Source organism: Macrosteles quadrilineatus, unplaced genomic scaffold (assembly GCF_028750875.1).
Source record: "Macrosteles quadrilineatus isolate MER2022 unplaced genomic scaffold, UCM_ALF_1.0 Scaffold_8__2_contigs__length_117827958, whole genome shotgun sequence".
Taxonomy (NCBI): Eukaryota; Metazoa; Arthropoda; class Insecta; order Hemiptera; family Cicadellidae; genus Macrosteles; species Macrosteles quadrilineatus.
Window position 1 is genome coordinate 28,856,030 of NW_026542601.1, and position 27,139 is coordinate 28,883,168.

Here is a 27,139-nt window from a genome sequence, read left to right on the forward strand (position 1 = left end):
GAAATCAGAAAGATCTTCCAAGATCGCAGCAACATCCACGATCACCCACTGCAGTTGTGATTTTTTACTTTGCACTTTACACAACTGTCCTTGAAGCGCCGTCAATGAGTGGGTGGCGATGATTAAAAAAATGTAAGTTTCCTTGCACTAATACAACACTGATTCACGGTATTCTCCCCGGCTATCAAAACTCAAGAACAATCAATCGTTGCACTTGCGATTAATTAAACCGGTTAAGTAAGGCGCAACGTTTTTAATCTCACTTGGTTTGGATGTGCTGACTAAACATGATCGGAAATGGTTGCGGTATTTGTAAACAACTTTTAATGTAAACATATCAGTGACAGCTAGAAGTGAGAACTAATCCAAACAGCTGATCGTTATTTCATAAAATGTAATAGTAAACATTGGGAGAAAATTTGACAAAAATCGAACAAAATTGTGTTTTTGGTGGTTCGTTATTTTGTTTTCAAAGAAGCGAGGCCATGTTTTTATAGCCAAAGACATTCTCACCAATCCAGTAAATACAGAAAAATGATTAGAACCTTGATCGGTACCTACTCTAGTTTTCTAGGAGTAGGCCGCGTAAAATGACATTTTGGCGTTACAGACGAAGTCACAGAATGGACAGACAAACAGATATACAGACAGAAATTGAGATAAGACTCGTTTCGGCTTTCTTAGGCTATGAAACGTAAAAATAACCAAAAACTGCATGATTCTAAGCAATGTACAGACAAAACTGTAATTTTATTTATATAGATTTAACGTGAAGTGACAAATACAACAGTACAACAGCTGACCAGCTGATTTACAGCCAGTGCTGCCAACGTATTTCGCGCGCATACGACGTTGCCTGCATGTTACGCGCTCACTATTTCGTGCCTTAACGTTGCAAATCTGGAGTGAGACAAAGTAATTAGAGTGAGACAATGTTAACATTGTCTCACTGATGAGCGAATTGGCCACTTTGCTTTCTCAAATCAGAAAGAGAACATGTACATTGTTGGGTAACTGTAGGAAAAATATAATGTGCAACTCGAGTGCAAAGTGCAATTGACTGGGACGGGTGGCATCGTCCTGTAATCCAGCTCACGAATTGTGGATATTTATAGGTGCATGCACTGTGGATGCGATATTCCCTGGTGTGGATTAACGGCCGCACGGGTGAGTACTTCGACTATCCGCAGTACTATCCTGATAATTAGACCAATTCGTATATACCAAAGGCAAAAACGTGGTTCGGATTCCACTATAAACTGTAGGTCCCTTAGTTGCCATTAGCTGTATGGGCTATTAATTAACAGCTGTGTCTAAGGAATATGTCGGCCTTAGTCACTAACAAGACTACAAGATCGCGCCACTCATCCTACCTACACTCATCTCCATTCATACTTGGCTTAAAATACCTACTTTGTATGGTCGCCATTTCATTAAAAAGTATTAAAGTATTAATTGCCTCACTAGTTGCACAAATAACTTTTTCCATGACTGTATTTAGTAACATTATAATAGCACAGGAACTGCTATAAAATAGTTCTGTCGTCTTTTATGGTGCTTGAATTTGGAACTGCTGCTGGAGCGCTGGAGGGTTCCGAACGAGTAATCGGACTGAGAACTGAGGGCATGGCATACAAAGAATACAAGCGGGGAGGGAACGGAACAATAACTTACTCACTCCATTCTAGTACTTAACAGCTGAGCTAAAAACATGACCCAAGCTTTTTTCTTACAAATGACAGATCGACAGATCATCGCAAAGTTAGGTAAAAAAAATGAAAATATGTCATATTTTGGTCCTTTACTGACTGTGACTGTGTGCCTGTGTGCTACTGCTAATAGTAAAACTGCCAAGCTAGCTATCCATTTTATTTTGGACTGAGGTTGCTTAAATAAATTATTTAACCGATGTTACAGTGTTCTAAGGTAGGAAAATAGACGTTTTGTGTTATTTTTGTGGTTTCGTAACCTTACCATAGCTAATATACCAAGCAATAATGATGATAGATGAGTAATTGACTTCTTAAATTAATGTGAAGATTAACTTACCTGCCTGTTGTGTTGTGTTAGGCCTAGGCCTAAGCCTAAGTTAGTTGTAACAATGAATTTCCCCAATGCCCTATGTCTATTATAAAACTTTTATCTTTGTACAGGCCTTAAACTTATTGGGCTCTATTTTAGGCTACCTAGGCCTATAACCTTTTTGCTGAATCGTCATAAAATAGCCTAGGCCTAGAGAATTTGGCCTCTCATAAGGGCTGCACTTTACTTTACCGTACGTTTTACACTCATTCGAATGAAAATATCGATTGTTTCATTGTTTCATTCGATATATCGTTTAGTTGGTTAGGTTAGGTTAACGGGTACAGTATAAGGGTATAGTTTCTTAACTGGGCTATGCTAATATCGATTGAAACTAGGCCTATCGATTCGATTAGTAAACCTTCATGCAATTTTTTCATTATCAGCAGGTTTAGTTGGTTAGGTTAGGTTATGATAGGGCCTAGTCTAATTTTATAATAGAAATATTTTAAAATATCGATTATTAATCAATAAGTTATTTCCAATTGATAGTTTCAATTGATATTAACATAGCCGAGTTAAGAAACTGTAGGCCTACCCCAGTTTCTTAACTGGCCTATGCTAATATCGATTGAAACTATCGTTTCGATTAGTAAACCTTCATGCGATTTTTTAAGCGGATCAGCAAGTTTGGTTGGTTAGGTTAGGTTATGATAGTTTTATTTTAAAATTGATATATTTTCAATTTGATAGTTTCAATTAATATTAGCATAGCCCAGTTAAGAAACTGTACCCAGGTTAACCTTACCTAACTAACCAAACGATATATATCGATTAATCAATATTGAATAATAGATATATTGATCTATATTTTCATTTGAATGAGTGTAAGACGTAAAGTAAAGTGCAGCCCTCATAAGTGTAAATAACTTCATAGCACCATAGTAATTTATATATCATTAGAAACAGGATATGCCTACCCTAGGCACGTGCCTATTCGGTAAATCGGCCCTGACTCTGTCGAGGTTAGTTAAAAGTTTGGTTTGAAACAATCAAAGGAGAGCTGTTTTGAAATGTGTTTAGTTTACTAAATGAAAATTTTAGAATAGGTTGCCCCCTAAATAATAAATAAGTTAGGTCTAACTTAATTTACCAAAGCCTCGGGTTGTTGCTTTTTATTAGCCATTGAAAATTATATCAATAAAAACAAGTCTGTTCAGCCATATCCTGGTAGGCCTTAGTTAACGTAGGTACCTAAGTTATATTTACAAATATTTTTTTTGCTTAACCTTAAGCTAGTAAACATATGTTTTCAGGTAGGCCTACCATATCCTAAGCTTACCACTACAAGCATGTTAAGGTTGTGACAATTCCAAAATGGATGCTAATGCTGGCAATCGCACCACCCGCTTCATGATGGAAGGAGTGGGGGCTCGTGTGATACGCGGACCTGACTGGAAATGGGGTAAACAAGATGGTGGGGAAGGGCATGTGGGGACGGTTCGTAACTTTGAAAGCCCAGAGGAAGTGGTTGTGGTGTGGGACAATGGAACAGCAGCTAACTACAGATGTTCAGGGGCTTACGACCTTCGTATCCTGGACAGTGCTCCTACTGGTAAGCGCCTAACTAAACTTATAGTTTGTTTTCATAGCCCAAGTCTAATTAGGCCTAGCCTATAACGAGAGGGGCTTTTGAGCATTTTGTATAAGTTAAGTGGACCTATGTATAAAATTAACTAGGCCTAAGTTGACTTATAACTTACGCTGTATTAAAAAGTGATTTAACTTAGTCTAGGCCTACCTCAATCAAGCTACAATTAACTTCTAATTACTGTAGGCCTATATAATAATCTAATTAGAATATTTAAAATCAATTTTTTACTGCCTTATTGTTTACAATCTGACAGAGAGTAAAAATTCAACTAAAAATAGTTGAATTACATGGATCATCACACTTTATTCTACACTCATCCTTCACTCATATTGGGTAAAAATGAGCCTAGGGTGTGTCTCCATCTCATTTCGTAATATAAGTTAAATTAAAATAAACTTAATCAGCTCTTAATCTTTTAAACTTAGCCTAAGCTAGCCTACAATTTGTATTTAAAACCAAACGTTATATAAAGCAAATTAGTCAGCAGCACCTTAAAAATAAATAATAAATCTATAAGCCTTAGAGGACAAAGTCCTAAGTTGATGAAAAATACCTTTTAATAATTAATAATTCAATAATTATTTCTATTTTCATAGCGTTAGTTTATTTTATTCTTTTATAACTCCTTAGTTTTAAGGTATTTGTATACTGTGTTGACAATGTCACCTGTTTTATAGCATTGCTATATTTTGTAAACGTTATGTGACAGTAAAGATTTATTTATTTATTTATTTATAATATTTATAATGATATTCCAATCGTAAACATCTGTTCAGTAAGACAAAGATTCAAAAGATTCAAAAGCTTTATTTGCCATTCAATACAAAATGTACAATAGGCATTGTCTCATACATTAAATAACTTAACTGCTAAAATAAATAAATAAAGTAATTTCAAATAATAAATTACAAAATGCAAACTCACACAGCAAACCATGCATAAAAAACAAAACAGCAAGCCAAGCAAAACAAAATAGCAAACTTACATACCAGATTACAGGCAAAACCATCCAGGTGAAATGGGCTTAGCCCTTATAGCCTCAAAGAAATCCTCAATTTTGTACAGAGGATTTAATACCAACCATTTTCTTATGACCGTACAAAATTTAGAGGTACACAAGGACCGTACTTCAATCGGTAGGCTGTTAAAAAATTTTATGCCTGAAACAGGAAAACATTTCTGAGTCAAACTTAGCCTATGACTAGTCAAATGTATGCTATTGGAGCTTTTTGTGTCATGTGTGTGTACCTCCTTGTTTAAAACAAAGCTAGACTCCTCAGACTTGATGGCAATTAAACATTGATAAATATATACATTAATGACTGTCATAATCTGCAACTGTACAAACAATGGCTTACAATGTGCTAGATAGTGTGCCCCACATATAACTCGCACTGCCTTTTTCTGCCATATCAGGATTCTCCGAACATGAGGGGAGTGACCCCAGAGCCTTGTCCCATACAAAATGTGGGACTGGAAAAAAGAGAAAAAAGCGAGTCTCACAAAATTAAGGGGAACTTCACACATGAGCCTCCTAAGCAGATGAGTGACTCTACTAAGTTTAACACAAAGGGCATCGATGTGATCACTCCACCCAAGTTCAGAGTCCAAAGTGAAACCCAACAACTTTACTGTGTTACCCTCAAGTACTTTCTTGCTTAGGCTAAACAATATTCCTTGTGTTTTTCCCTCATTAAGTGCTAGCTTATTACCAGAAAACCAATCTGAGGCTGCATTAAACAACACATCAACATTATTACACGCAATATAAGGATCAGGATGGTTCATAAACAAAGTAGTGTCATCCGCGTACAACAACATGTCATGAGAAACACAATGATACAGATCATTCATGGCAACAATGAAAAGGAAGGGCCCTAACACTGAGCCCTGCGGGACTCCACATCTGACCTCAATGGCACTCGAGTTGCTACCATTCCAACTTACAATCTGAGACCTATTGTCTAGATAAGACTGCACCACCTTGAGGGCACTCCCCCCAATGCCATACTTCTTAAATTTCTCAATTAAGTTGTCATGAGGAACAGAGTCAAACGCACGAGATAAATCGCACAAAAGAACAGCAGTTGACGACTTGCTCTCAAAAGCTTCCAAGATTACTTGAAGGAGAGAATCTACAGCCGTAACTGTAGACCTTCCCCTCCGAAAACCATGTTGAATAGGGGCAAGGAGGTTATTCCCCTCAAAGTGGTTACAGAGCTGATTCAACATGATCACCTCAAATACTTTACCAAACACCGGTATTAAAGACACCGGTCTAAAACTCTCCATTACATCCCTAGGGCCCTTCTTGTATACTGGCACTGTTCTAGATACTTTCAGTACATCAGGAAAAACACCCTGCAGAAGGCAGGAGCTAAACAGATGGGCCAAGATTGGAGCAATCAAAATGACAATCCTTTTCATAAAATTAGCCGACATATCATAAATATCCTTACTATTAGAGGATTTAAAGCTATTTACAGTATTTACAATATCTAAGGCATTCACCATTCTCCACTGGAAATTTACATGGGCCAATGGAATGCTATCTATGTAATTAATATATTTCACCAGGCGAGTGACAATGTACCAATGTTGTAATCCTTTGGCATGACTTAAGTTGCAATTTATATTGCTACACAGCTCAATCTAATGTAAACTTTCAAGTTACAAACATACGTAAAACTAGCGCCTCTACATTTGCAGGAGTAAAGCACGACGGGACCATGTGTGATATGTGTCGACATCAACCGATCTTCGGCATCCGGTGGAAGTGTGCCGAGTGTGCCAATTACGATCTTTGCTCAATCTGCTATCACGGAGACAAACATCCGCTGAGGCATAGGTAAGTAAACCATATTATAGCTGTTAAGTAGCTGAGTGCTTTTATTGTTTGCCATTATTTTATAGTCCTATGCAAGTTAATTATTTGATTGACTAAGTTAAAGAATTAGCTGGTATAGTTGCCAAAATTAAATCTCTGTATAAGACAAAGGCCAATACCTAGAAAACACTTATCAATAAGCTTGAAATATAGACTAACATAATTACCATGCCACAGAAAATGGAGATGACATCTAGTCCAGAATTTGACACTACTTGCCAGTGGTGTTTAAGTACAGTGAGTGGTGCCCCCCCTCTCCCCCACCCAACTACAACATCACCACTTTTGTTTTATTCATTTATCTCAGCAAAAGCCGATATTGCGGAAAAAACCAAAAACTCTGGCGGATGTTTTTTCATCGTCTCCCTCGGTCATGGAAACATTGACATTGTTTACCGTGATTGTGGCAACATGTTGTACACATCCGCGGTATTGTAGTCATCATACTCATCTTCCATGGTCACAGAAACGTCATCTTTTCCCTCGATCGCGGCAAAATCATTAATGTCTTCGGTCTTGAAGTTATCATCTTTGTCTCCCGCGGTCACAGAAACAACGTAATACTTTTCCCCTTTTGTGGCAAAATCATTAAATATCTTCTTTGGTCTTGTAGACATCATCTTCGTCTCGGACGGTCACGGAAACGGCGTCATCTTTTGCCGTGATCGTCTCCCTCGGTCACCGCCTTTTTCCGCGATTGCGGTTAGCGGTGATAGTCGAACCTCGGCGCCCCCCCCCCTCACTGCGGGGATGTGGTCGCCATTTCATTGATAAGTATTAAAAAGTAAAAGTACTTACGCCACTGCTACTTGCCTTGCATGATGTGTGTTTTAGGTAAACTTAGTGGCCATTTTGGAGGGCATTTGATCGGTACAATACAAAATACCCCACAGCAGCAAACCTGCAGACTAAGCGAATTTCCATTTCGGAGGTTGGATTTTCACTAAAATATTCCCTTAAAATTATCAGATTTATTTGCTATTTAAATAACATAAGTTTTAACGAGCACTTAGGTTTGCTAGTTAGGCTACTACAGGGAAGGTAATAAGTTTAAGTGTTTTTTTAGTAAACTGTAAATAGGTTAGTTAGCAAGAAATCTATATGTATATATAATACGTGAAGCCGTTTTTTGTTAACGCAACTCCTCCCTTATTTGTAGACTATTAACGTTTAAGGTGTCAAAAGATTTGTCTCAATATGTAGTTTTGCAATAAGGTTTTAGAACTTTAAAATTCCAACTCTTAAGGGCATGAGACCCTCTCAAAGGCCGGGTTTTCCCCATAAGAAATATATGGAACAAATTTAAAAACAAAAAACAGCTGTTTATATAAAAAGAAACTCCTTATCTTTTTGGGAGTAAATATTAATGTTTGTAATATTCAGAGGTTAAGACCAAGTTAAACAGTTAACCAGTTTTGTTGGAAGTACAGAAAATGCCTCAAATTCAAAGAAGAAATATTGAAAACGGGAGGAGGAGACGATTAATAATAAGGTAATATCTTTTGCGTATGAGGAGAGTAGAAAAAGAGAGGTCTGGTCTAACAGATACCCATCCAGATACACATTCACTTGGTGAGATGAATAATATTTGCCAGTTCTGCTATGCAAGTTACTTTGGAAGTGAAAAAATATACGAAGCACATAGTGTTGTCATGGTGGTAAAGTAAACTTGCCTAATGTCAGATCAAATGAATGCATGCAAGTTAAATGTTTACTTCCGACACTGACAGATCAAGATATTTCAAAACATTTAGTACAAACTATATTAAGGACTTGACTATGATAAGTTCAAGTAGTAAGATTATACCAAATCTTGGCGGACCTTATGTTTTATTTTAAACTTTTGTATTACTCACTTTCATTTTTTTCATTTTCATTTTTTTGTATTACTGTTACTTCAGTTGAGAAAAATCGCAAATGGATTGTTTACTTCTAGGTTATGTTGCCAGTTCCTCGGACAAACTTATAAAGTTCTTTGACTGTATTCACCTACACAATCCAGACATTTCAAGTCAAAAATAAGAAGTTTCAAAAACTCATTTACTATTGAAAGTTTTAGTGGCAATATTAGACCAAACATAAGTGAAGGAAGTAGTGTTTATTCAACGTTCGAGTAGTTACGGTCAAGTTTTTTTTTTTTTTTTTATTCAGGAGAGGCAAATAATATACGCTGTTCAAAAAGAGAAAATGTAAATTGCTATCCAAATCTTAAAGCTACAAGAGTTATCCAACCTATTTCGACAAATGAATGGACCTATTTCGACACTTTCAAAACTTTTGGACAGGTACAAACTCCTCTGAACAACGTGAGAATGTTGAGTGCGGGGCATGTACTGTGACTGACAGACAACACGTTAACCAACTTTCAATGGTGTTGCTGCTTTAGCCTATTCAAAGCAGATTATGGCTGTCCAGTTGGTAACCCTGAGTTTGTGGGTAAAAAATGGAGCACATGAAATGGTGTATATCACCCCACTTTTCAGGTTTCTCTACAGAGAAAATTCGTTTGATTAGGGGGATGTCCCAAATCGTGTGGGTGAATCGGTGGCTTAGTCGGTAGTGTCACGGACTTCGGGGTCAAGGCAGCGATGTCGTGTGTTCGGATCCTGGTCACTGTCGAAAACATTTTATCAGTACAGTTCACCTTCGTACTGTACCGGCTCACCCCTTGCTTTGCTGGATACGTTCCACGCACAGATCTGTAGTCTATGTGGACGGGCAAATGCAAGGTTAAAAGAGGCCGCCAACCTCTTAAAAAAATAAAAATAAAATAAAAATGACCCAACTTAAATTACTTAACACAGGTTATCAATAAGGTAACAGTTTTCTATGTATTGTATGTTTAGTTTCCATTATATGCTGGGCTGATATTGTACAATGTGTTTCCCTCGTGCTATAAGTCACTAAACAAAACCAAATTTAAAGAGACAATAGATAATTTACTTATTGACAAGGCTTTTTACTTAATTGAAGATTTTTACAGAACTTCAATTTAGAACATTTTTATTTTTTTTTTCATTTTAAGTGTTTAATTTTAAGTTAAGTTTAAATGTTAAATATTTTATGTATGGATATAATTTTGACAATGCACCTATTCTAAATGTTATGGAATGTTTTTTGCGAATAAAGTATGTCTATGTATATGTCTATTGAAAATGCTACTGTTTATAACGTTAATTTTTTGTTGCAGATTCTACAGAATCACTACCCCTGGCAGTGAGCGGGTGCTTCAAGAGCCGAGAAGGAAAAGTAAAAAGGTACATTAATCAAAATAATATTTAGAAATAATTACCTTTTAGAAAAAAAAATTACCGTAGGCTTATTTTCGTATGAGAAAATAACCTTAATGCTATATCATTGAGCATATTCTTTCGAATATGTTTTAGTAATGATGTGTCGATAACAAAATGTATCCATTCTTGATACCGATACCATTTTTTATAGTTTGACCAAAATTCTAAATGGATTAGTTATACTACACCAACATGTTCAACCTACTCCCCATCCAATCAACACTCCATCATCGTCTTTATGTTCTTCCATTACATATTTTTAAGGGTTAATGGGGTGTTTTTCGAGTAAAGAAAAAATAAAAAATGTATGCAGCTATGAAATAGTCTAGCCAATTTTCTCTTCCAAACCCATTAAATATTACCATATTAACACGTTCAGTGCGACGGGCGCCGATCGGCGGCCGAGCGGTGTCCCTTTACGCGTGCGGCGGACGCCGATAGGCGCTTCGTGTAGCATCGTGTTTGGCGCCAAGATATCAGCTGGTCGTTCATTTCACGTGTTTTTGCGCTACGGTGTGTTGTTGTTGAAGAGTTGGGTTATGTTTTAGTGGTGATCGTTCGTAGTTTTGCAATAGTTCGTAATAGTGAAAATCATGGATGAAAATCCAGGACCTTCAAACCGTAAAAAACAAAAATGTGACGGTGATTACATCGATGTAGACAATCTTACTGTTAGTGAGATCGACCAATTGTATTACGACTCTGATGAAGATTATGCTTCATCACATGAGGATACTTTTGATGATGGTGAAGATTGTGACTACGTCCCAGAAAGTGATTATGACAGTGATGACAGTCAACAAAACTGTGATAATGATAATAGTAGGCCTACAAGCGATTTCGGTGAAATTGACACAGTGTTCAATAACAGTAACAACCCGGTTTCAACTCAAGATCAACTGGAATCTGACCCAGATGACCCAGACCCCGTTCAGCCGGAAGACCGTCCAACTCAGGCAGCTACAAGAGGTAGGCCTACAGAACACGACCCCGTTCTGCCGGACAACCGACCAACTCAAGCAGCTACAAGAGGTAGGCCTACAGAAGACGACCCTGTTCAGCCGGAAGACCATCCAATTCAGGCAGCTACAGGAGGTAGGCCTACAGAAGACGACCCCGTTCAGCCGGAAGACCGTCCAACTCAGGAAGCTGCAAGAGGTAGGGCTAAAAAAACTCAACCTCCTAAGTACAAATGGTCACCTAATTGTAACTTAGTTGATGACATATATTTTACAAAAACAAATGAGCTTCTAGTTCCCATACCTGGCAATAATACTCCAGTTGACTATTCTGAAATGCTAGTGGAAGATTCGTTTTTAGAAAAAATAGTAAAAGAATCTAACAGTTACGCCTTGGACACATTTTTTGGTAGATCAGATCTGTTGGAGCATTCCCGGATCAATAAGTGGACTGACATTACAGTAAGTGAGCTCAAAATATTTTTGGGTTTAATTTTACACATGGGAACAATCAAAATGCCAAGGCTTTCCGATTACTGGAAAACAGATCCATTGTTTTTGTCAGTGTTTCCCCAATACATGAGCAGAGATAGGTTCTTCCTAATACTGCGCCACCTTCATTTCAACAACAACAATGATGGGAATGACAAGTTGTTCAAAATTCGTCCAGTGATAGACTATCTGAACAACCGAATGTCCGAAATATATTATCCTAGTAAGGAATTGAGCTTGGATGAAGCGATGATTCTCTGGCGTGGACGTCTACAATTTAGGCAATACATAAAAAATAAACGCCACAAGTACGGCATCAAGATTTACACTCTTTGTGAGCCAAATGGCCTGGTCTTGAACACTATCGTGTATACAGGTAAAAGTGATGAACTTGGTGGCAAGGGACATACTAACAAAATTGTAAAAGCCCTCATGACAGGTAGAGAGAACCACGGACATTCATTGTTCATGGATAATTTTTATAACTCCCATGACCTGTCCAAAGAACTGCTAGAACAGGGTACCCACGTAACAGGAACCCTATTGGCCAACAGGCAACACAACCCAAAGGATGTTGTAAATTCCAAACTGGAAAAAGGGGAAACGACTTGCCTGTTCTCTGAAAAACATGTCATGGTAGGGAAATGGCGTGATAAAAGAGCCGTTCTCTACCTCTCTACTGAATTTGACAACACAATGACCCAAGCAACAAATCGGAGAGGTCAAATGTCTATGAAGCCACTTCCAATAGTAAGATACAACGCGTATATGTCTGGAATCGATCGTAAGGATCAGATGATGGCATACTACCCAGCAGAGCGGAAAACCATTCGCTGGTACAAGAAGCTGTTCATTCACTATTTTGTAATGATGATGTTGAATTCGTTCTCTTTGTTCAACAAGTACACGACCTCAGGAAAACTGGCACTGTATGACTTCAGGCTTCAAATCATAAGACGCCTTCTTTCAGAAAAACAATTAGTAAGAAGGGAACCCATGCCCAGAAACACGGAGCATCTTCCAACCAAATGCTTAGTCGGCGAAAATGGTAGAGTAATGAGGAAAAAGTGCAGAGTTTGCAAAACTGAACAAAACAAAAGGAAAGTCACTATCTACCACTGCATCGCCTGTCCTGGAAATCCCGGCTTATGCTTGGAGCCATGTTTCAAGAAATATCACCAGTAAGAGAGGCCTATCACAAGGATCTTCATGTGGGATCAAACTTGCTTTATTATGAATGTTCAAAATAATGTCGCCTCTAAATGCAGCCTCCGTAAATGTTAACTTGTATGATTATTTTTAAGTATTATTCAGTCTTACTATTTTCACTTCATGTTTTGTAACCAATTTCTCATTCAAAATATAAAAAATAAAAAATGTAAAAAAATATATACATATATTCATCCACAAATGTTAACTTGTATGATTATTTTTAAGTATTATTCAGTCTTACTATTTTCACTTCATGTTTTGTAACCAATTTCTCGTTCAAAATATTAAAAATAAAAATGTAAAAAAATATATAAATATATTCAAAGGAAAAAGGACTTGTTTTCTCTTTGTAGCAACAGGCCGTAATGCTCGTCTAGCATGACGTCACGATAGAAGACGGCAATGACGTAATTAAGGTTATATTTTTGTTTTCGATGAAAATATTAAAACAAGCAGCTGATCACAAACGGCAAACATTACGTCATTGCCGTCTTCTATCGTGACGTCATGCTAGACGAGCATTATGGCCTAGCAACCGATTCATACAAGGACGCCTATAGGCGCCCGCAGCATCCAACACCAAAACTCTCAAAATTTCTTGCTGGGGGCTGCGGACGCACATAGGCGTCCATATATAATTGTTATACATATTGGCTATATTTTACATGGATTAAAAGCTTTGACATAAATAAACTTATTTTAAATGTCTTTGACAAAAATAATGATGCAGCCACTGGGGAATGGATCGTGAATTCTTCCATAGCAGTGAACGTATTAAAGGTAAATGAAGACCTAACAACAAAAATAAAATATTATAGAGGTGTGCCAGTGTGATATTTTCAGTCAAGCCAAACTCGAGGTAATATCGTGATCGTCTCCAGCGGTCTTGAAGATATCATTGTTGTCTCCTGGGATCACTGCGAAATATGAAATATCCTCCTCAATTAAGGGAACATCATCACTGTCTTCCTCAGTCACGGCAAAATCATGAACATCTCCTGCGGCCATGTTGACGTCATTGTCTCCCGAGGTCACAGAAACCTCAACATTGTCATCCGCGATCGCAGCAAAATCATTAACATCTCTTGCGGTTGTGTAGACATCATTATCGTCTCCGTTGATTGTGGCAAAATCATGAACATCCCAAAGAATGATTCTTAATTTAATGTTGTTATCTGCAATGCTTTAACCCAAAAGACTGAAAGAAACTGTAAGTAATAACTAGAAGAAGAAAGCAGGCTGAGGTTTGCTCCTCAGCTCATACTCCTTACAGCTACTCCTCATGCTCATGGAGGGATTGAGCCATGAACTGGCAGTTTTTTTAGGATTTTGTTCCAGTCCAAGAACAGTAATTTCCACCAATGCGCCTAAACACTTTTAGGCCTACTATTTTCACTAAAAATGCTTTGTATGGACGTTCAATATGAATCATTAGCTGTTAAGGTGTCATACCTAACCTTTATCTCATAGGATTCAAAAACATATCTATAACCTTTTTCTATGAAGTTCAAAGGTACCTTTGAATCTTACCTATATCTTTAGTTTATTACACCTTTTAATCTTGTTACACTTGTACAGTCCAACCTCAGTATAACGAATCTGAAGGGACCGAACTAAATATTCGTTATATCAAGGATTTCGTTAAAACGAGGTTCGTTATATAGAGGTTATGTTTGCAGGAATTTCGCTAAGTCGAGGTTCAGAACCAGCGTCGGTCAATATAGGTCGGGATTAGACATCATTAAAACACAATTAAAGTAGCATAGGCTACAATACTTTACAGTACAGTGTTTACATTGTACAGTAGAACCTAAATTATACGGCATAAAAAAGGGGAGGGATCTTGAATATTGCGCAATCATGAAAATGGCATTGACCTTGGTACAGGTAAAAAAACTGTAAGTTTAAAATCACAGCTTGTTCTAACCCTCCTAAAACCTAGCCAAACACTTTATTGTGTAGTAATATAATAAGCCATGTAAAGAACAAACAAAACAGTAGTAGAAAGTTTTGTAAGCTACTGCTCGTGATAGGCCGGTAGGCTACTTACAGTACAGTACTGATTTATCACTACAGAGGAATGTCAATAATAATCATTAACTATAGCATTGGTGTTGCTAGTTGAAACAAGTCGTATTGAAAACAATAAATAATTAGATAAGTCATTATAAAAGTGTATAATCATAGCCAACTTAAAGATACCGGTAATAAAAACACTCGAAAAAGGAATGTTAAAATAACGATGTTGCTATTCTTTCTTTTTGGTTTTGTTTTTATATTCTTTCTTAGGTTTCTCTTTATCCAAAAATTGTACAATTCACCATAGTTACTTATCGCCCAATCACAGCTTACTAAACATTACGTCGTCATCAGTCCTCAGTGAATGAAATCAGTTCTCAGTTGCAACATAGCGCGCGCAGCGACAGCAGACAAGAGATGTGTAGAACGGAGCAGACGAAGGTTAGCGCAAGCGATTACGTCACCATTCTATTTAATTTGATAAAGAAACAGATTTTCCAAAAACAATAATGGGGTGGGGGATTTGTTATATTGAGGGAAAGACGTAGACAATTCGTTATGCAGAGGTTAAATTTGCAATGTAGAGGTTCTGACAATGATAAATTCGCTATTGAGGTGTCTTATTTTAGCCGAAATCATGAAAATTTCGTTAAATCAAGGTCGTTGTTATGGTTTGTTCGTTATGTAGAGGTAAAATATACATTGTCTCTTATGGAGAGTTCTAGGGGATTTAAAAAAATTTGTTATATCAAGGAATTCGTTGTATCGAGGTTCGTTATATTAAGGTTAGACTGTATAACAAATTAGATATTGAATCATGTTACTTATTTTCCTTCATTTTCATCAACTAATTATCGTTATTTTTAAGAATACTTTTAATTTGGCCGAAAAGACTAAACGCCTTCAATAATATGTTTTAATATTATGTTTACTGAGTAGGAACAATCTGTTAAAGAGATCTATCCAACAGTTATGTTAATACCAGTAATATGGGTGAGCTCATGGTTTGTCTGAGGTAGTGCTTCATATTTAGACAAGTTTTAATTCAACTGTTTGCCGCAGGTGGCAGTACGAGGTATTTTTCCTGGGGCAAGAGTTGTACGAGGAGTTGACTGGCAGTGGGAGGACCAGGATGGGGGAAACTTACGACGAGGGAAGGTAAGTGGGATTTTTTATGATCATTGTCTTATCAGTTTGTATAAATATCCACAATTTCCAAATCTAGAGACCCCTAGATGTAAAACCTACAAATGAATATGACTTTCAAACAGAAACTTGGCTGAGTCTAGCTATTATTAACCTGTTCTTCTTAGTCTTAAAGCAATGATGTGTTTCACAGGTTAACGAGATACAGGATTGGTCTGCGGCCTCGCCTCGGTCAGCTGCTTACGTTGTGTGGGACAACGGTGCAAAGAACCTCTACAGGGTTGGCTTCGAGGGAATGGCTGACCTTAAAGTGAGGAAATATTTTATATTGTGAACACAATCTTATACATTTCAAATAAGGTCAGTACTCATTAAAAAAAAATTCTCTTAGGTCCTCCGTTAGAAATACTATAAATCACTAGAAAAATAATACTAGAAACCGGAAAGAACAGGTGTCCTAGAGAAACCCCTACTTTAGAAGCTACAGTAGACACTCACTAATCCGGTTCGGGACTTTGACAGTGCTGAATTATTGGAAATACTGAATTTCTGAACTCCTTATTCAATGTCATGTGTGTTATTAAATGTAGCCTTTTGAGAGACTAGTATAAATACCGCTACAGTAGACTCCCTCTTATCCGGACACGTTTTAACCGGACATCGGTTTAGCTGGACTAGATCGGCAGGAAGTGGGCTGTACCGAAACGACTGTTCTCGTGGAAAACATTTGAGACCAGTGATCAAGGGTCTAAAAACAATGCTCTCCTAAATTTAAGTCAAATACCACCAGTAAACGGTTGGGGACGTCGGTTTAACCGGAAAACCTGTTATCCGGACTGGCCTCGGTCCCGTGGAGTCTACTTATGATAAGTGTCAAAACATGTTTCTTATAAAAACAATATAAAAAACAAAAAACAACATAAAAACAAAACATGTGTGTTTCTTATATTTTATTCTATGTGCTTTCTGTTGTTTTAATGGTGATATAAAATTCTAAAAATTAAATTAAAATAAAACACCCTTGAATTTAATTGGGTGCAACCAATGTCTGCTGATGGCTCCCAGCAGTCCACACATATGCCTATTAGTCCAGGAGCTGAGGGGGTTTGAGCATGCATAAAAGTAGTACGCAATGTTATTGCTGATTATTGTAATATGGACTGTGGTGATCAAAATTACGTATGTCGCCTATTTCAAAAGTGGTCGATAATGTGTGGGGGAGGGGGCAAACATGGCGGTTTGCGCTATGCGTTAAAACGCTGATAGTTCGAAAACGGTAAAAGATAGAACATCGGTTAAAACGTCGTTGTAATTTTAAAAATGTGGACAACAATAATGGTTATTGGGCCCAAGGTCGTATCTCTATAAATAAACAAGTTATTGTATAAAATATGTAAAAATGGACTTTTCGTGTAGTTTTTTTACCGAAAGTAGAATTAATTTGTGAGTGTCGCAAAGAAGTAATATCAAATATCTTTGCTGATAGTTGTAATATGGACTGTGGTGATAAAAAATACGCATGTCGCCTACTTTTCAGGCGGTCGAGAACTTGGGGGGAAGGGGGGCAAAGATGGCGGAACGCGCTATGCATCGAAACGACTGTAGCTCGAGAACGGTACGAGATAGGACATCGGTTAAAACGTAGTTTTAATCCAAAACATATTACCAATAGAAAAGGTCATTGGGTAAAAAGTTGTATCTTAACTAATAAAAAAGTTATAACAATAATAAGTTTAACAAAATCTACATCGTACAGCTATTTTTTTCAAAAATCGTATGGATTGTTGATAAATAATAGTGTAAATACTTAATTACTCGGCTAAATATTAACTAGATGCATTTTCTTATAAGAAAAAAAAAATATTATTACGAATACATTTGGTTTAAAATGTAAAACACGGCCTCCAAACTACATATACTGCAATACTTAGGGTTTCGCCGCAATCAAATGCATAATACAGACTACCACTACAAATCCAATTTTAATTATTATAATGTTGTAGGTTATTACAATATGCCTAATCCACTAGTCACTAAGAACAAACGTATATAAAAAACCAGCCACACACAATTAAAACAAACGTAAGCAACTTAAAATAAAATGTATTGAAATTTAAAATATTTAAATAACTATTAAAATTTATAAAAGAATGTTATTTGTATAAATAAAACACAATAAATGTCAGTAGTATTAAACAGTAAAAACACTTTCACAAGCCCGATATCACTGAGTTGGAAGGCAATGAACTTTGGGGGGATTAACAGTTGTGCCGATATCAGCAGCACTGCGCAGCAATTATGACGCAACCTATCGGACGAACCCCAAGGCGTTTGGAGACCGTCTTTTACATTTTAAACCAGATGTATTCGTAATAATATATTTTTTTCTTATAAGAAAATGCATCTAGTTAATATTTAGCCGAGTAATTAAGTAATTACACTATTATTTATCAACAATCCATACGATTTTCGAAAAAAATAGCTGTACGATGTAGATTTTGTTAAACTTATTATTGTTATAACTTTTTTATTAGTTAAGATACAACTTTTTACCCAATGACCTTTTCTATTGGTAATATTTTTTGGATCAAAAAATTACGTTTTAACCGCTGTCCTATCTCGTACCGTTCTCGAGCTACAGTCGTTTCGATGCATAGCGCGTTCCACCATCTTTGCCCCCCTCCCCCCAAGTTCTCGACCACCTGAAAAGTAGGCGACATGCGTATTATTTATCACCGCAGTCCATATTACAACTTTCAGCAAAGATATTTGATATTACTTCTTTGCGACACTCACAAATTAATTCTACTTTCGGTAAAAAAAACTACACGAAAAGTCCAGTTTTACATATTTTATACAATAACTTGTTTATTTATAGAGATACGACCTTGGACCCAATAACCATTATTGTTGTCCACATTTTTAGAATTACAACGACGTTTTAACCGATGTTCTATCTTTTACCGTTTTCGAACTATCAGCGTTTTAACGCATAGCGCAAACCGCCATGTTTGCCCCCTCCCCCCCACCTTATCGACCACTTTTGAAATAGGCGACATACATAATTTTGATCACCACAGTCCATATTACAATAATCAGCAATAACATTGCGTACTACTTTTATGCATGCTCAAACCCCCTCAGCTCCTGGACTATATTGCTCCCAACTCTGCTGAACGTGCTAATATAGCGTAAAACAGCATTCAAACATTTTTTTGGGACATTTAGACGATTTTGGGTTTTTGACAGTGCTGGACCAACAATGCCGGATAAACGGGCTTTTACTGTATTTTTATAATAATGCAATGTTTCAGGTGGTGAACGACGCCAAAGGACAGACTGTCTACAAGGATCATCTCCCGTTGCTTGGAGAACAAGGTCCAGGCAGGGCAGGACCTCACGGACTACAGATCGGAGATCAGGTGGGTTGCCAACTGTTCCCTCATGTTTACGCAAATTTGTGTTAGCTTACACATATAACATGCTGACTAGCTTGGTTGTAAGCGTAACGTTGTAAAACCTTGCTCCTCTTAAAAACATCAAAATAAATAGACAAAACATGAATGATACACAAAAAAATAAAGATTATTTAACATGACAAATTGGTTTATGCACCTGCATAAAACAGAACATACTCCCTTTTTATCTGTTATCATTACTATACCTTAATTTAAATAAAAATTATTATCCTCTACACTAAAATAAGTGTAGAGAGCTTTGACAATGTTGCACGTGCTATCAAACTAGTCGGCATATTATAAGGTGCAGGCTAAGTCTTTTAACTGTGACGTGACCACTCTTACACATTTTGAACATCAAAGAGCCTGTAGTCCATTCATGACCTCGTAACACATTCTGTCCTGTTGTCCACAGGTGAATGTTGATCTAGAGCTAGAGATTGTACAGTCTCTACAGCACGGCCACGGCGGCTGGACTGACGGAATGTTCGAATGTCTGGGGTCGACTGGCACAGTGGTGGGGATAGACGAGGACCACGACATAGTCGTCAGCTACCCCAGTGGCAACCGGTGGACGTTCAACCCCGCAGTGCTCACCAAGGTGAGGACAAAATACCCCCGCAGCAGCTAACCTGCAGATTAAGAGAATTTGCATTTGTCTGGTTGGATTTTTACCAAAATATTTTCTTAAACATGCCCAATTAAAATAACCATTAAAATAACATTAGGTTTAATAAGTGCTTAGGTTTGCTGGTATGGGGTGGGGAAAATGTTTTTTGTAGTAAAACGAAAATAACTTGATTTGAAATAAATACATTTTTCCAAAATTTAATGAAAATATGTCCACAAACAAGCAAACTACTTATTTCCAGCAGTATACTTATCCTCCATAAGAATAACATGAAATGTAGATTTTTAGGTTTTGGTGATTTTCTTCATAGCTAGGCCTATTAGTTTTAATCACTGGATATTCATAGTACGTCAATTATCAACCAGAAGGTCAAACCATCTACACTCCTATCTATTGCTCTAGTCCAAAAAATAAAGCCCATAAAAAATCGGTTTAAACTCTTACAATGTATGGCTCAACTAAACTTGTTAAATTCTTGGAACAAATTTAAATAATTTCCTTTTAAAGCAACCTGTTACAGAGTGGAACATAAATTTACCACCATGATTGGCATAGTTGGCTCTTTGCCAAATTTCAAAGATGAATTCAATTAAGTAGGATTTAGTTCCTAATTTTACTGTTCAAAACGATTAGGTTTTCATATGTTCAAAAAGTATAACTAATAGTAACCCTTTCAATAGTAAAATGTACTTCAACAGTGATTGAAAAAATCTCAAATGTGGTTCTTTAAATATGCATCTTGAAGGTGTATCTTCTTGCAGACCTTCATCTAATTAAGATTCTGTGCTATATAGGTGGCGGTGGCAGTTGCCTCAACCAGCACTGCAGACAGTCAGACAGTGTTTGCCGTCGGAGATCTTGTGCAGATTTGCTCAGACTTGGAGAGGATCAAGATTCTGCAGCGTGGACATGGGGAGTGGGCAGAGGCCATGGCCCCTACATTGGGAAAGATAGGGCGTGTACAGCAGATTTACCATGACAACGACCTGAAGGTTAGTGCTTAGGATAACATACCTACAGTAGACATAATAGGATTCTTAGTGAGGATACCAGGCTTGCCTGAATAGGAAAGAATCCAAACTTTCACAAGACACACAAAACATAAGATCATTTCACTGTCACTGCCAGCATTTTCATAGATTACATAGATATCATTCAGACGGATACATAGCAATATTTTTTAAAATTGTATTGATCGTATGATTTCTATGTAGAAACTAAATCACTTCTGTATTAGCACTTCTCTTTGAAGGATAAAACAAAGATCATTAACTCTTTTACTAGGCAAATAAATACTAAATCCTTAGAATCTTCCAATGCCTTTCTCCAGTTATTTAATACAAGTTTATACAGTTTTTTTGCTGTATTACACTGTAGTTAATAATTAATTTTTAGTAAACAATTTTCTGTAGTTTTGTTTCCTTCAACTTCTAATCATACCAAGAATAACAACACAAATCATCAATCCTGAAGACAAATGTCATTATTCTAACTGTTTTAGGTTGAAGTCTGTGGAACTTCATGGACCTACAATCCAATGGCAGTAACAAAAGTGGCATCTTCAGATGGAACAATGCATGGAAACTCCAGTGGAGAACGATTGAGTGCTCTCTTGAAGAAGTTATTTGAAACTCACGTCTCAGGAGATGTCAATGAAGAGTTGGTAAAATCGGCTGCTAACGGAGACGCACAGAAAGTGGAAGAATCGTTGAAGAGAATGGATGCTGATGTGAATGGGGTATTTGGAGGTCACACAGCTTTGCAGGCTGCGAGTCAAAATGGACATTTGGAAGTAATCAAAATCCTTTTAAGGTACCAAGCTGATGTTGAAGTCGAAGACAAGGATGGGGATAGAGCTGTTCACCATGCTGCTTTTGGAGATGAGCCCGGTGTGATGGAGCTTCTGGCTCACGCTGGAGCTGACTTGAACGCTAGGAACAAGAGACGTCAAACAGCTCTTCACATAGCGGTCAATAAAGGTCACGTCGGAGTTGTGAAAACGTTACTCGAACTTGGCTGTCACCCGAGTCTGCAAGACTCTGAAGGAGACACTCCTCTACATGATGCGATATCCAAGAAACGAGATGACATGCTGACCCTTCTTCTTGACCACAATGCTGATATAATGTTGACCAACAATAACGGTTTCAATGCTCTTCACCATGCTGCATTAAGAGGTAACCCGAGTGCAATGTGGATTCTATTACTGAAGTTGCCAAGAAGGTGGATTGTAGATGAGAAGAAAGACGATGGGTACACAGCATTGCACTTGGCCGCTTTGAACAACCATGTGGAAGTGGCAGAGCTGCTGGTACACCACGGGAAGGCCAATATGGATTTGCAAAATGTAAATCTTCAGACTGCGTTGCATCTCGCTGTAGAAAGGCAGCACACACAGATTGTCAGATTGTTGGTCAGAGAAGGTGCGGATTTGAATATTCCTGATAAAGACGGAGACACTCCTCTACATGAAGCTCTGAGGCATCACACTCTTTTCCAGTTGAGGCAGCTTCAAGACGTACAAGACGTGGGAAAACTCTTGGTCGGCCTGGGGAGTCAAGGAGCAGACAAAAAGAGTTCTGCAAGTATCGCTTGTTTTCTGGCTGGTAACGGAGCAGATTTAGGTGTAAAGAATAAAAAGGGTCAAACTCCACTGGACCTTTGCCCCGACCCGAACTTGTGCAAGGCTTTAGCGAAATGCCACAAGGACAAAAACACAGATCAGATCGAACCTAGAAATCCCGATGACAACAACGAAGACATCACCGACGAGTGTTTGGTCTGCTCAGATCTGAAACGTGACATGTTGTTCAAACCGTGCGGCCATGTCGCATGCTGCTCTGTCTGTGCGCCAAGGGTAAAGAAGTGTTTGATATGTCGGGAGCACGTCGCGAACCGGTCAAAAATTGAAGAATGTTTACTATGTGCCTACAAACGTGCCAGTGTTCTCGTCAAGCCTTGTGGTCACATGGTGGTCTGTGAGTGTTGTGCACCCTTGATCAAAAAGTGTGTCCATTGCCGAGCTCACATAGAATCCATGGTCCCCTTCAACGTGTGCTGCGGTGCGCCGGGCGAGTCGACAGAGATCAGCAATGAAGTGGTGGAGGAGTCAACGTCAGTCACGTCCCCGACGGAGCCTGTGCTGATGAACAACGGAAGCAGAGACACTTCTAACTCCGACATACAGAAACTGCAGCAGCAGCTGCAAGACATCAAGGAGCAAACAATGTGTCCTGTTTGTCTTGACAGACTGAAGAACATGATCTTCCTCTGCGGCCACGGAACATGTCAGATGTGCGGAGACCGAATGTCAGAGTGTCCCATCTGTAGGAAGGCTGTAGAGAAACGAATCCTCCTCTACTAAGGTTACACTTCTGGAACATCACGGGAACCAGTGGAACATATCGGATTTCCTAATACAGTATGCTACTGTAGTTCAGATAGAATTTTGCTGCCACACTTGACAGTAGGCAGATAGTTTGCGGTCAAACTAAACAAAAACATAGCTTTCAACAGTCAACTGATTCTTATTGCATACTAATTAATGGGTATGTTTAAAAATCAAGTTGTAATATACTGTTTGCCACACTACACAGTAAGCAGCTGGTGCCTGGTCTATTTGTAAACAGGAAGGCCATTGTTTACAGAAAATCAGCTGAAGTCCAGTCAATTTACCAAGCACACTCAAAAAGGGAAAGAATGAGTTTCTTCTGTAGGTTCCCAATGAAGCTACACAGTAAATATTAGACAGGCACAATGACAACTTTGATGAAAAATACTAGATAGGTGCAAAAACGTGAACTTTTTAAGTTGAATAGTCGGTTAAAATGTTGTGTTTAAATATTGTGTATTTGTTGCTTGTAATGTGGCGAAAAGTATCGTAAGTGACTCTCATGGGAATGGCCTTTTTAACGGTACTTTCATGGAATACTGCAAACTGTCACACTTGTACTGTAAACACTTACTTCCAGGCCTTGTGGTGTAATATACCATTTCACCATTTCGTAGTATTTTGCCTTGAACCTAGATGAACTATGGTAAGCATTGATGCAGAGCGTGTTATGTTTCCTCAACGTAGAGGAGTTGTATATGTATGTCTTTCTCCTGTCTCTTCTGAAGATTCGAGTTTATAAAATAGAATGTAATGATGCCATTGTAAATAATAATAAGATGCCTATGCTAGATGGTTAACCAACTTTTCAGACAGATTTCTGCCATCTGACTGAAATTGAATGTTTTTGTAATGCACGTTGATAAAATCACTACCTATCGAAAATAATATTTACCTTTGGAATGTTATACTGCTTTTGTAATTGTATTATATTAACTAATATTAAGTATATTGTTTTAATTTATAACTATACACCTTTACAGTTGCAGATTTTTGTTGTAGGCCTATCACCCACTAATTTATTATGATTTTAAAAGTGTTTATTTATCTTATATAATTACTATGCCAAAGCCAAGTAACATTGTTTCCCACACTACACTGTAAGTAGCCAGTTTCTGAACCCGTTGTAGATGAAAAAGTCGTTTACAGAAAGGGACCAGTGAAGTGAGCTGGAGTTTGGTAAATTTACCAATAACTTTTGCGTGCAACTTCCACAAACTCTCAAAGGAGCTAAGATAATATATATTGGACAGGATTAGCCAGACCCATTGCACTTTTACAAATTAATAAGTTTTGGAAAGGTTTACAAAACGTTTTTAGGGCACTGTATATATTAAACATTGCTGTGTATGGGTTGTGTTTTACTCATCCTGTATATTTGTAGCTGGAAGTTTGGCAAAAATGTTAATGGGAAAGTTATTTACAGTATTCTTAAACTATCATGCTTGTACCGTAAAAATCTACCCACCAACCTTGTAGCATTATACTATTTTCTATTTGTTGTTCTCCAGCTCTTATTACATGTAAAAAGATTATTATGTTGGTCTATTATTTTACTAAAATCAGTTGTTCATGTATGCTTTGGAATGGTTGAAATTTTGCTATTACTAGGAAGTGTTCAGTGATTTGTAAATAGCCTGCTGTATTATAACATTTAACAGTAATATGTTTAAATATATTTTTATAAAATTAAGTTTAGTTTATTATTAATTTTCTTCTTTCTTAGAATATAATTAAAACTTATTAACTTAAGGTTTTCGCACCAAATTTGCCGATAAGTGCACTTGTTACTTGTAGTAAAAATAACTCTTCTGGTAAATAAAACATACACAAAATATCACAGAACAGTATTCATAGTAGCCGACTTTTTATAACCTAACGCATTTAATAATTTACTCGTAAAAATTGCTGCTATCTTAAGTGCTTTCTTAATGCTTTAAAAACTTAACACCTTTGAACATTTGGCTCAAACATTATACTATTAGTTCTTTGATTTTTATTTGAAAACCATTAATTCATCTTCCACTTTAAGCCTTTAAAAAAAACATTGCCACAAACAAATTGAGAACCTCCTCCTTTTGTTGGTAGTGCAGAAGTCAGAAAAAAAACACTCTTAATTTTTACAGTCTTCTGCTGAATGCTGTTCTTTTATATGTAACAATATTTTTATTTTTTTAACCCCATTGTTTTTGACAGACATAAAGACATTGACTTGAGATACTGAAAGTAGACTTTCCATTTGGTTGTAACATTTCTGGCAGGTACCTATTAGTGTGATTTGATGCATGAAAACTACAAACTTTGGTTAAAATAGTTTAATAATTATTTCCCAATGGGATGTTATACATGTAGTATTTACAGATAGATCTGCCTGAAAATAAAAAAGCTCTCCAACTCTAAATTTTTCATCATCAAAACAATTGTCAACGATTAATTGGAAATTCACAAACAATTTGCGAATTTGTATAACGGACTTCAAACTATTACGACACCATACTTTTTTATTAAACTTCATGGCAAAGAGTTGGTTCTACTTGTTACTGCGTTTTTTCTTTATATAGAGGTTTATATTTATTTATGTATCATATTGTAGCTGTATTTTTCTTTTATAGTTCAAAATAAACTATTTATAAAGTTTAGAATTTCTGATCATTTTATACACTTTCATAACCTAGAAATGTTTTATGTTTTTCAGAGGATTTTTGAAGTTATTATTGAACTATTAAACTAAATTAAACAGTAATTTGTACATGATTGCTTTTCATTGAGTTGTGCTGTACTATTTCCTTGAAATGCCAGGGGATGAGCAATTATTAAAAATTGGATTGTTTTATTTTATTAAAGTTGAAATTGGAGAAACTACAATAAACCAATAGTAAAAACCCCCAACCTAATTTGACAGCACTGGCCTTAAAACTATCTTCAAATACACGGGCTTTTTGACAAGTCAAACTGATAAATGACTTATTGTGAGCTAGAGCAACTGATGGTTAAGACCCATCAAATTTTTCACAAAAAAAGAATAAGTTACAAAATAGAATTTAAAACACTAGCACAATAGCACATTCTCTGACTGGCTGGAGAAAAGCTATTAACGAATGTCTCATGGTAAGACATAGACCTGGGACCGTTTTACTGTGACTTGTTTCCCTAAAGTATTGTTTTCATAAAAATTGTTGAGTTTTGTGTGGAAACATCCGTTCAGGGGGACCCTGAACCCAAAAAAGTGGTTTACAAAGTGAAAACTGTGTGTGGGTACCAATCCATGGTATCCCCAGGATTTTATGTATTTATTTTAAATGGTGATTTCCTGATTTTGATAAACTTATAAAATAACCGAATACAGTAATCAGATTTTTACAAAAACAGCTTTACGATTGTGGTTAAAATTTTGCATGTTATAGCACAGAAAACATACTGTGTGGTTATAGTCCATTTAACTATAAACAAAATGGTACTATTGCCATTGCTGTAAAAATTATGTTCAAAGCAACTTTTGTGATTTCCACATAAAATATCATAGTTACTACCACCCCTTACTTATTATAAGGGAGGTTGATGAGCTAATACCATAGACAAAAAGAATTAAATATAGACTGACAGCCGTCAGTTACCATAGGTTCTGGCGCACACCGCTGGGAGCGCCGAGTAGTTACGTAGCGCCTACACTGTAGCTACATGGCGCTACCAGTGGTGTGCGCCAGAACCTATGGTAACCGCACAGCTGACGGTCTATATTTAATTCTTTTTGTCTATACTAATGCTTAAATTCTGAAATGGCAACCATATGAATGTAGGTACTTATAATGTGAGACAGTGAATCAGATTGCTGATACCTTTATATTATTTATATAGCAAAAAAAATAGATTAATGAATGAAGAATTAGTTTTTCCCAGATCTCAAAAAATAAAAACACCATAATTTAAATTCAATTTCAAGTTATCAGCTGATTATTTAGCTAGGATAATTTGATT

The 27,139-nt window shown here is 36.9% G+C and overlaps 1 protein-coding gene across 1 annotated transcript; it reads left to right on the plus strand.

Annotated features, from left to right (window-relative positions):
- The first annotated feature begins 1,823 nt into the window (after window positions 1-1,823).
- Window positions 1,824-25,802, plus strand: LOC128999632 (E3 ubiquitin-protein ligase MIB1-like). Its single transcript, XM_054426228.1, has 10 exons — window positions 1,824-1,926; window positions 3,339-3,637; window positions 6,386-6,524; window positions 9,754-9,820; window positions 15,601-15,696; window positions 15,878-15,994; window positions 18,999-19,106; window positions 19,558-19,743; window positions 20,568-20,765; window positions 21,275-25,802. Exons 2-10 carry the CDS (start codon window positions 3,400-3,402, stop codon window positions 23,135-23,137), a joined length of 3,012 nt encoding a protein of 1,003 aa, XP_054282203.1. The 5' UTR covers window positions 1,824-1,926; window positions 3,339-3,399; the 3' UTR covers window positions 23,138-25,802.
- The last annotated feature ends 1,337 nt before the right edge of the window (window positions 25,803-27,139 follow it).

What these genes read in the sequence shown, in the direction of transcription:
- LOC128999632 (XM_054426228.1), top strand. Translation starts at nt 3,400, where the DNA reads ATGGATGCTAATGCTGGCAATCGCACCACCCGCTTCATGATGGAAGGA. An exon ending in CGAGAAGGAAAAGTAAAAAG is followed by an intron (nt 9,821 to 15,600) that starts GTACATTAATCA and finishes TGTTTGCCGCAG; the next exon opens with GTGGCAGTACGAGGTATTTT. An exon ending in ACCATGACAACGACCTGAAG is followed by an intron (nt 20,766 to 21,274) that starts GTTAGTGCTTAG and finishes TAACTGTTTTAG; the next exon opens with GTTGAAGTCTGTGGAACTTC.